Source organism: Psammomys obesus, unplaced genomic scaffold (genome assembly GCF_907164565.1).
Source record: "Psammomys obesus unplaced genomic scaffold, mPsaObe1.curated_primary_1811, whole genome shotgun sequence".
Lineage (NCBI taxonomy): Eukaryota > Metazoa > Chordata > Mammalia > Rodentia > Muridae > Psammomys > Psammomys obesus.
In genome coordinates this window covers 11146789-11158659 of record NW_026596109.1, presented here as the reverse complement: position 1 = coordinate 11158659, position 11871 = coordinate 11146789, and the positions used below count along the sequence as shown (strand labels likewise).

Here is an 11871-nt window from a genome sequence, read left to right as displayed (position 1 = left end):
GCATGTACGTATGCTAGCAGGTCAGAATAGGGCACCAGATCTCACTATAGAAGGTTGTGAGCCACCATGTGGGTGTGGGAATTGAACTAGGGACCTCTGGAAGAACAGTCAGTAAGTACTCTTAACCTCTGAGCCATCTCTCCAGCCCAACGTTAGAACTTCTGTCCTTTTGGGCCTGGAGAGGGCTCAGTGGTCAAGAGTGAATATGCCCTTGCAGAGGCTGAGATCTGTTCCTAGCAGGCACTTCAAGTAGATTGTACCGACCCGTAATTCCAGCTTCAGGGTTGAGAACACCCTCTTTTAGACTCACGGCACTTGTTCACATGCATATACGTTCTCAGCAATAGACACAATTACAAATGTAAAAAACCTTCATCCTTTCTTCAAGCCCATGCTCCCCAGCAGAATACATTTACAAACAAATAGCACTGTTTTGCCATTACTATTTATTATATTTATAGGAAAAAACTTACAGCAAGAATGTTTATGTGAAGACTGGACAAATAAATTACACATTTTTGTGTTATTATTTTTCACTTTTATTATTTATTACAATTTAATCACTTTGTATCCCCTTCCCTCATCTTCTCACAATCCCTTGCCCCCCGCACCTCCCCCCACTTCATCCCTACCCTAGTCCACTGATAGGGGAGGTCCTCCTCCCCTTCCCTCTGACCCTAGCCTATCAGGTCTCTTCTGACTATCTGGATCCTCTCTGTGGCCTGGCAATGCAGCATCACCAGGGGGAAGTGATCAAAGAGCAGGCATGTCAGAGACAGCCCCTGCTGCCCTTACTAGGGAACCTACTTGGAGACAGAGCAGTCTATGGGCTTTCTTTGAACAGGGGTTCAGGTCCTTTCCATGTGTGGTCCTTGGTTGGAGCATCAGTCTCTGCAGGACCCCTAAACCCAGATTATTTTTTGGCTCTGTTGGTCTTGTGGAGCTCCTGTCCCCACCAGGTCTTTCTATCTCCCTCTTCTTTCATAAGATTCCCTGCACTCTGCTCAAAGTTTGGCTAGGAGCCTCAGCATCTGCTTCGATACCCTGCTGGGTAAAGTCTTTCAAAGGCCCTCTGTGGTAGGCTCCTGTCCTGTTTCCTGTCTTCTCCAGCTACCGATGTCTATCCTGTTTGCTCCTCTGAAAGAGTGAGCATCTTCCCTAGGGTCCTCCCTGTTGTTTAGCTTCTTCAGGACTACAGATTTTAGTAAGTTTATCCTATATGTCTAATATGCGCTTATAAGTGAGTGTATATCATGCCTGTCTGCTTCTGGGTTACCTCACTCGGGATGATCTTTTCTAGTTCCATCCATTTGCCTGCAAATATCATGATTTCCTTGTTTTTAATTGCTGAGTATCATTCCTTGATATACCACCATTTCTGCATCCATTCTTCAGTTGAGGGACATCTAGGTTGTTGGTGCTGGTTTAACTGGATGTCTACGTGTAGAAAAATGCAAATAGATCCGTATTTATCACCCTGCATAAAACTAAAATCCAAGTGGATCAAAGACCTCAATATAAAACCAGACACACTAAACCTGTTAGAAGAAAAAGTGGGGAAGAGCCTAGAACTCATTGGCACAGGAGACAACATTCTGAAAAGAACACCAACAGCACAGGCTCTAAGAGCAACAATCAATAAATGGGACCTCATGAAACTGAAAAGCTTCTGTAAAGCAAAGGACACTGTCAAAAGAACAAAACAACAGCCTACAGACTGGAAAAGGATCTTCACCAACCCTATATCTCACAGAGGGCTAATATCCAGAATATATAAAGAACTTAAGGAGTTCAACAACAAACCAAGTAATCCAATTAAAAAAATGGGATACAGAGCTAAATTACACATCTTGAAATATTTTTGTTTTGGTGTTTTGAGACAAGGTCTCACTATGCAGCCTTGGCTAGCCTGTAGATCAGGCTGGCTGTGAGAAAGAGATCTATATGCCTCTGTTTCCCAGAGTGCTGAGATTAAAGGCATGTGTCACATTTAATACTGCAACTATTAATGGGACAAGGTAAAACCACCTCCACATCAAATGTCACACAAATTATTATCAAAAATATTTTGAGTTTTTAAGAGTGTATGTGTTCTCTAGGACTGATAACTTTTTGTGCTGTTAATTACTTTTTCAAACAAAACTAAGCTATGATGTAAATTATAGATTATTCTGTTCCTCAGCTTAGAACAGTGTTACAGGTTATTGAGCTTGGCTAACTTTGGAAGGGCAGCTATGTCCAAACCCATGGAATGGAACACTATCATCTAAGTAAAGCCTGGGTTAACGACATGCTACCCTCAGGAAAGGGGCTGAGCTCCAGCATGCTCCCTCGCTGCAGCTTTTGGACTGGTTATTGGTTTGAAGACAGGGTTTCTCTCTATAACCTGGCGGTCCTGGATCTTGCTCTGTAGCCCTGGCTAGCCTCAGATTACACAGAGACCCCTTGCCTATGCCTCCCAAGGTGTGCTACACCTCGTCCCGTGCTTGCTGCAGATTATTTAAGGGTTTCTTTGGCTTTTGTTTTCAGTGAAAATCTGTTATACACAAAAGAAGAAAGAACAGTGAAAAGAGTATCATCCTCTTAAATCCCAGGTGACAAATCTGAATGTTTAAAAAACGTATCTTTTTGTTTGTTTCTGAGACAGTCTGTAGGCTCAGGTTTGCCTCAAACTCTAGTTGAGAATGACCTTCAATCTCTTGGTGTTTGTTTGTTTGAGGTATGACCTTGGCTAGCTTGGAACTTGCAGTGTAGATCAGGCTGGCCTCAAACTCATGATCTGCCTGCCTCTGCCTCCCAAGAACTAGGATTAAAGTTCTGTGCCATCATGCTAGACAGACCTCGAATTTCTTGATCCCCCTACTTCCACTAATGCTAGGAATGCAGAATGCTCCAACTTGATTTTTTAACACAAAAATACAGGGGAATCAGGAATACTATTAACAACAACAACAAAAAGAAACAAAACAACACAACAAAAAAAGCTGACTCCACTGTTTTTTACGAGCATAAATAGTACTGACTCTGTAATGTGAGAAACGAACAGTATATATACCTGCCCATAACTTGGGGCTATTACTATGGCAGGGATACCTTCAACCACATGCATTTCAGCAATTTTTCCAAGTATCTGCCAAATAAAAAATACGGCAGGAGCCCAGGCAGTCTCCTTTTTAATAATATACTATCCTTAAGATACATTTTTATCTACTATTAGCTTTTACAAATATTTATAATTTCAGTGGACAAATCTAATTAAGGGACTAAGGACAAAAAAATAATACTGTAAAAGGAATAGCTTAAAAAATATACCACTACCATTCTCAAGTCTGAATTTCAATACATCATACACTTTATAACAACATTTTGCTTACTGACCAACTTCCTGGCCGATAATGATGTGGCTGAAAATGTGCCGTGATCGCAGCACTACCTACACCTGAAGGTTCATGGTGGGGCTGCTCTATCAGTCCTGATGTACCTTATAAAAATGGTACAGCACCCACACTTATAGATCTTAATATACACTTTAGAAAGTTAAGCTTTTCCGAGAGGGTTTCTCTGGGTACCCTGTCAGTCTTGACTCACTTTGTAGGCCAGGCTGGCCTCGATTTCATCCTAGCGGAGTATGACATGTTCCGCCAGCAGCCTTACACAGCTCATGTTTAGCCAGTCTGCTAACTGCAACAAGAAGCCAAATATGCTAAACTGAATGACATCATCACCTCTGTTTAAGGAAACTCTGATCTTTGAACAATGATAGCCTCGCCCCATGATGTATTTCTCAGAATATATCCCAGGAGAGAAAGGGATCACACTCATCACAAGTATTGATAAACAATCAACATCCTGGCAAGTGTCTTTCCAGGTGGCAGAACAGATATATGAAATGGACAGTCTGGCACATACTAGCTCAATAAAGAATTTTCCGCTACTTGTATTTGGTAAACTTCCCTTTTAAAAGATTTGGGGCGGGGACCTGTGGGCTGGAGGGAGGGCACTGCTACCGACTGGACCCATGTTCTGCACATGGCAGAAACGTTCTCTGCAATACAACCACAACCTCAAAAAATGGATGAGGAGTCACACTGCAGCATGTAATTGCTGCCTTTAGAATTCACTGCTGTGCTCTTCAGTTTTCATTTTCAATGATAAAATGGACATGGCATCTGCTTCTATCACTTTATACAGTGGTTGTGAAAATCCAGTAAAATGAGGAACATATATTTGAATCTCTAAAACTGAGTCTGATTTAGAATAGTCACTGAGAGTAAAATCTTTCAATTATTACACTGTATTCCTATCCTCTAAACCAGATGAATTAACCAAATTTGACTCTTGTCAAAAAGATTTATTAACTTAAAATAGAACTTCAAATACAGACAAAAGCAACTTTCCATTCAAGTTTGAATATATTCAATATACAAGTATGTAAAAGAAAATTTTTTTGAATCTTTATGTTGTAATTTTATTTTTTTTTAACCTTTTAAAAAGTTTTGGCACTACAAGGTTCTGTAAAGAATAGAAGTGACAAATTTAAAACACATGAAATCTTTCCTAATCCTTAAGAACAATATATATAAAGTCTGAAGCAACCAAAGTATGAATACAGCTAATAGAAAATAAAGAATGTAATTTTTAAAATTCTCTCTTTATACAATTCATCAAGGTTAAACAAAACATAAAATTCCCTTAAAAATAGGGTAATAAAATAGATGAAATTTGTATCACTCAATTTAGTGATACCAGTAAAAACTATAGTTCATATTTATATACAAATAATACAGTGTTTAAAAACAGTCTTAGAATTTAAATAAGCTATCTAAAGGTGTGTTAGAATTTTAAATCAGGACCTGATTTGTGTTGCTTTCCTTACATGTCACTTTTTCTCTGAGCATGACCGACTTCTGAGGTACAGACGCCCCTGAGACAGCAGGACGGCTGCTTGCTGTGGCTGGCGTCACTCCGACACATTCCCTCTTGGTGGGTGGGGACAGCGCTCTCTGCAGCGGCGAGCGGCACATCTGTCTGCTGAGACAACAGACAGCCGACTGAGGCTGCTGCCTACACCTCACAACCCTTCAGAAAAACCTGCTAACTAGTTAGCACAGTGTTCAAAAGCCATATAGTAAGAGAAGCCTGACAACACGAGACAAACATAGGTGTATAAAGACAGAAACCAGAAATGGAGCAAGAAACACGGAAAACCCCACAGATATAAAAACTGCAAATTCTGTAACTGACAGAACTTCCTCAGCTTTATGTCTGCTTAAGAGATAAACCCAAAGAACTGCCATTCACTCTAGAGCAGTGGTCCTCAAACTTCCTAAGGCTGTGATCCTCATGTTGTGGTGACCCCCAAACAAAACATTATTTTCATTGCTACTTCGTAACTGTAATTTTGCTACAGTTATGAATCATAATGTAAACATCTATTTTCCAATGGTCTTAGGTGACCCCTATGAAAGGGTCTGTCCACTACCCAAAGTGGTTACAACCCACAGGTTGAGAACCAATGCTTTTACTACCCAAGTGTCCAACCGTTCATAGATCAGGACGTTACTCGCTCTTGAAACAGATACTTTTGAAGTAAGAGCTGAGATAAAATGGTGTTAGTCCTAAAATGTATGAACTGTAGTGTTTATTACAGCAGTCACAGCACTATACTGCTATTAGTACAGCACCACAAGAAAATAACTAATTCTAGTTCACTGATGCCCTAGTTTACTGCACAAATCTGACTCAAACACTGTTAGATCCTTCACTTTACTGAATTAAGTTCAGACTCCTTCACAGTCCTTTCTAGCCTACGTTCCCTTTCTAGCACCCCCTCTCTCTACTATTATTTGTTCTTTTTATGTTAGCCAAAACCCAGTGGCATTTTACATGTATTCCTTTAACTAAGAACACATTCCTTCCTTCTAAATTCTAGGGTAACAATTCAATTTTTGTAAGACAAAATTCAGATACACTCACTGGTACATAAGCCCTGCCTAGGTGGACAACTAGGACACTGCTAACTCATGTAAGCATTTCTACTTGCTTTTATATGCACGCCTCTCCCATTAAAATATGCATTCAGGATGGACACTGTGTTCTACCCGTGTTTGGGTAACAAGCGTTCAGTATGCCCTCCCAGTGTTACTGAATGCATCAATGTTACTTTACTCGTAGAACCTGGCCTCCACTGAGATCCCCATCTTAGAATAAACCCATCCAGCCTGATTAATAACTGACTCGTAAGCATTGGTACCTTGAGCGTAGAAGGGTTTGTTGGGCTGAAATCTTGGATTTCCCTGATGCATGAAGTTTTGATGCAAACCATAAGGCCACGAAGCTGGGACAAGGGGGAAATGGGGACGTGGTGCATGTTCCCATGGAATTGGAGGATTTAGTCCTCGAAAACGTGGCTCTGCATTCCAACAAGAAAAGAAAACCACATTTTAAAATATTAGTTTACTAAGTTAAATATTCCTTCATTCCACAGACATACTGAGCACCTACCATTAACCATGTATTATGCTAAATGGTACTAAATTTCTTGTAAAGAATCAAGCGTTATTATTTGTTCAAATTACTTATCTACATGATATATACAATAATATGTCTGCTATACTGAAGATTTCTAATCTAGAATTTGCAGGTGAGAGGTTTTCTTATAATGACTAGCCAGAACCCTAAGAACAGGCAAAAGTGAAAGATGGGTATTTTAGAGAGGAGGAGAATGTATAAAACCCTGAGAGCAAGAAAGCTCTCTACAAAACTACAAAACAATCAACAACAGAAAAAAAGAGACCAAAGAAGAAATGGTAAAGCCTAGTATGGTAGCAAACACCTTTAATCCCAGCACTTGAGGCAGAGCCAGCTAGATCTCTGAGGATCAAGGCCAGCCTGGTCTACACAATGAGCCCAGAACTGTCAGGGCAACACATGAGAGATGGTCTCAAAAAACAACCAGCACACATATATGCACAAACAACAACGCAACCAACAGGAGGATGAGGAAGTGGGCAGGCAGGTAGGGATATGCATCTCAGAGCATTTTATGTCACGTTACTAAACTTTTTTTTGCCCTTTTGATAATGTCAACTAGGCCAGAGTCCTATGACTAGAAGAAGCTTCTACAAAAAAAGGTTGAGATACTGTGGTTGAAAACTTGGGTTTTGCAACCAAACATATAGGTTTAAATCACAGTCGTGAAAATTACTATGGCTTCCTTTTTGAGCCTCAGGTTGTAAATGATGATTGAAAAAAAAAAAATAAGTAGCTCACACAGGCTCTGAAAAATACACAGGAGCGAACATGTGTGTGTGTGTGTGTGTGTGTGTATACACACGTATGTATGTATGTATGTAATCCAGACAAAATGTGTATAAAAACTTCCCAACAGCCTGACAGCCTGAGCTTGAGTCTAGAAATTCACAGGGGAAAGGGAAAATGGACTACTGAAAATTGTACTCTGACCTCCAAACATGAGATGTCACATGTGTCAACCCACGAGCACATGCACTCATGCACGCACATACACATACACAGATAAAATAAAAACTTTGAGACAGGGTTTCTCTGTGTAGTCCTGGCTGTCCTGGACTTGGTTCCTTCATTTCCACCACATGAATCTTAGAAAACAAACTCAAGTCATCAGGCTTGAGGGGCAGAATCTTTACCTCCTTAGCCATCCCACCATGCCAAACTGAAGTTTAAAAGCAAACTTGATAAACTGACTTAGACTTTATTTTAAAACCTTGGAAAGGGGTCAGATTTAAAAAAAATACATATATAAAATACTGTTAAGTTCAGCAAAAGGAAGTTCACTGATAATAAATTTGACTGTCATTTTGTATGTTTGAAATTTCCCATGAGTTTTTAAGATGCAGATAGTTATCACTACAAAGCTGAATATAACATTAGCCAAACATAAGAAATGAACGACTTTAAATAGGTTAAGTATAACATTTTAGTAACATTAAATAACTTTATTGATTCTACTACATGCAGCTATCTTTTACTTTTTGAAAGTATTACCCTTTAGGCATGATGGTACATTTTTTATAATCCAAGCAAGGAGGCAGTACAATGAGGGGAAAGCAAGAGGCCTGCCATGGGTCCGAGGTCACCCTATGATGCAGGACTGAGTAGAAGGGAAAGGAAGAAGTATAAAGAGAAAGGGAAGAAAAGAGAGGGATGGAAGAAGGAGGAAAGGAGGGAGGGAGGAAGGGGTGCCATTCCCTGAGGAACCCATGCCCACACTTGGCTAGGTCTCATTTTCTACAACTTTGCTTTCAGAAGCCTCTATTCATGCTCTCTGTGTTACTTCATTCCAAGCTCCCTTCTTTCTCCGGACCCTATGTTTAACCCTACATTGAGACATTTGTATTATCCCTCCAATTAAAAAAAAAAAAAGAGAGAGAGGAAGAGAAGGGAAGGAATGAATAAATGAACTGCTTTTCACTCTAGAGCGAAGGTTTAGTAAAAACCAAAGCAAAGAAACCTCACTAGTTTAAGTCTTGACTCTACCATGATCAACTAATTGATAAGTTAATTTACTTACTTCTTGAGTTTTACATACCCCAAAAGGCGGGGGAGCATCTCATGTAGCTCAAGCTGGCCTCAAATGCATTAACAAACCTGACTTTCTCAGGCTTTTGTTCTTTGACACAGGGTTTCACTTAGCCCAGGCTAGTCTCGATCATCCTGGGTGCTGAGACTGCAAGTATGCAGTATCATACTGAAGGCCTTCACGTTTATCATCCATTAAATGAGTACCAATAGTATCTACACTATAAGGTGACGATGAAAAGGAAAAACAAGACCAACATTTACAACTATTACCTCATTTCATATTCTCAACATTCCTGTTATATGGTACTTAATCTTATTTTAGAGAACAAATGCTAGATGTCAAGACCTTGTAAGAAATGGCAGACAAGGTTCAATTTTTGATAGTCTGTGTCCAGAGCCCTAAATTCTATATTCCATCTCCATAGATAAAACTTACCTGCCCTTTCTTCTCACTGTTATCCCAGGTTCAACCAATAATGCCAAACAAATAACCTTTCCACAACCAAATATAAAAGAAGAGAAAAGGACAATTACCCGAATTACCCACTGCACCACTGTTGACCAGAGGGTTGGGAGGCACGGTCCGAGGCCAGTGTCCATCATGAGAGGAGCTGGGGACTGCCATCGGCCTGGCAGCAGGCTGTGCAAAGATGATGCTGGGGTCATTCAGGCCGATACTGTTGGGGGCACTGCCAGGAGCAGAGTGGAGCATCGGGCCGTGGATGGGCCACGATGGAGCAGGGATCTGGTGGAGGGGGTGCATTGGCAACAATCCCATACCGTGCATGGGCGAATACTGAGCTGGTGGTGATTGAGGGAAGTTGTACAAGGGCATCTGAACCTGATGAGGGGGCTGGCCTCCCTGCTGGGGTGGGCCAAGCTTAGGCTGGGATCCTGGCTGAGGTGGAGGTGGGGGAATAGCAGACGGTTGGGGAGAATTTTGTGGAAATGGCTGGGGCTGAGGAGAATAAGATGGTGAATCAGACTGCAGAAGAAAAAAAAAGACAATTTAAAATTTTTATTTATGACCATCTTAACTTTCTAAAAGTTAAGCTTATGATAGTACAGTTACCTCATCAGAACACTATAAACAGAACTACATGATGCAGATTACAGCAAGGAATATGATCTCCTATACACAAAGGTAAAATTTTCCCAGGTGCCCAATTCTCTTACATGATTAATGATTCATAAGCCTTTTTCTTGTTCGGACAGAGAGAGAGAGTATGAGAGTGAACACCTTGCACCATTCTTTTCATGAACAACACATATTTCCTCTGTAAACTAGAAACTAACATATAACTAACTCACAGGCACTTTCATACAGCCCCTGAACTGTGTGCACGAGGCACTACTGCTAGGTACTGAAAGTATAGTACTAATATCTTTGCCTTCATGAAGCTTAAAAGTTCATTGGGCAGGAAAATCAGTGAGCAGAAAAAGATTATACAAGAAGTTAGGTATAATTGTTATTATTCTGATGAAGACTGTATAATTGGACAGGCAGGCACAGTAGTGCATTGTATCTGTAGTTTGTACAGCAGGAGGATAAAGCCAGAAGACCCTGTGTACTGGTTAGCCTGGGCTACAAATCGAGATTAACTCCCCACCCCTAAAGCATCATTTATAATATACTATGATAAACAGAAACACCTAACTTCCAATTTCCAAGGAATGTAAAGACCAAGGAGCTTCCCAGGATAAGTAACCTTTATATTGAAACTAAAAAGCAAACAGAAGCAAATCTGGTAAAAGTCAAAAGAAACAGAGAAGAGAAGAGTATTTAGCAACAGGAGTAACATGTCTTAGGATCTGTGGGCATAGAAACACTTAACTGTTTACGGTACATGAAATCTGAAAGTAGTTACCAATAGAGTACATGTACTCATGTACCCATACATGACATGTCTGAGGCTCAAGAACTGCACAGACAAGGCAATGAGGGCTTGGATATCATATAATTTATAAAAGGATAGTAAAAACCCACTGCAAATTTGAAACAAACCAGAAATATAATCACCATGAAATTTATAATAATCATCCTGATTTAATAATAATGAAAAAAAGCACTTGAAAAAAAAACTGATGAAACTAATTAAAATGGTGCAATGAACCTGGCATGGTGGTGCACACCTTTAGTCCCAGCACTCAAGAGGCAGAGGCAAGCGGTTCTCTGAGCTCTAGGCCAACCTGGTCTACGAAGCAAGTTCCAGGACAGCCAAGGCTGTTACACAGAGAAACACTATCTGTGTGTGTTGGGGGGAGAGCTGCTATGCCTCAGCAATCCTGAGATTATAATACAGAGGGAGAGGAAAACAAAAACCTTAAGGATTATTTATTTCTTTATCTGAGGCAGTCTCTATCTACCATCTACAGATACTGTTTACCTCAGCCTCCCTCTCAAATGAGTGCTGGTAGATTAGAGGTGTGCATAAAAACAACCCAGCAAGGATTTTTTTGTTTTTCTAAGCTCATGTTGTACATGTTTTTCTAAGCTCATGTTGTACATGTTTTTCTAAGCTCATGTTGTACATGTTGGCCTCAAACGATGACCTTGAACTTCTTGTCCTACTTCTACCTTCCAAGTGTTTACAAGTATGTGTCACCATGCCTGATTTATACTAGAATCAAAACCAGGGCCTTGGACATGTTAGGCAAGCAAACACTCTCCCAACTGAGCTACATCCCCAGCCCCAATTATGAGTTATTTTTGAAAAACTGAAGCAATAGAACTTGGTGACTGACTGGATATAGAAGTTTAAGGAAAGAAAAATGCGAGAAAACTAGATCGTGAGACAGACATTAAGGATATAAATATTGGGAGAAGGGGTAGCGCTGCAGTGCATTCTGGCCACATTAAAGTTGAGTTGCTTTGTTCAGTATCAGGAAAATGATATCCATCCACTAGGTTCTTATGGAAATGTGAGGTGAGACAGAAGAGCAATTGACAAAGAAAGTTAGAAGTAACAGAAAAATAATTAGAGCCTAAGTTTTATATATAGAACATGTGGGTTCAAGTTCTGACTTCAAGTTATCTTCTGATCTTAGGCCAGAAACATAAATCCCATTTATATAAATAATAATGTAAATTAACTCATGTTTCTATAGAGATTAAACAGTGCACACAGAAAATATAAACAAGAAATTCAGAATTTTTTTTTCCTCTTTAAGATGCTTTTCCTAGGCTTCAGGAACCAGACTAGCTCAGCCACTGGACATCGGGGACTCCCAGGCAGTATACTCCACTGCCCCTGGCTACTGGTGCCCTTTATAGGTAGGAAAAGACATGGACAGGTTCCAAATTTAAGG

At 40.1% G+C, this 11871-nt stretch overlaps 1 protein-coding gene across 8 annotated transcripts in view; it reads right to left on the bottom strand.

The window, feature by feature from the left end:
• Positions 1–423: 423 nt before the first annotated feature.
• Tut4 (terminal uridylyl transferase 4) overlaps positions 424–11871 on the bottom strand; it is an 89747-nt gene continuing 78299 nt past the window's right edge. For 5 of the 8 annotated variants that reach the window (XM_055628706.1, XM_055628709.1, XM_055628708.1 and 2 more), the window contains 3 exons: positions 9097–9547; positions 6254–6412; positions 424–5031 (listed from right to left, as the gene is read on the bottom strand). In XM_055628706.1, coding sequence (XP_055484681.1) covers positions 4961–5031; positions 6254–6412; positions 9097–9547 — 681 coding nt within the window. In that variant the 3' untranslated portion in view covers positions 424–4960. The remainder of the gene's footprint in view (positions 5032–6253; positions 6413–9096; positions 9548–11871) is intronic. The other 3 variants (XM_055628707.1, XM_055628710.1, XM_055628712.1) reach the window with 1 other exon arrangement.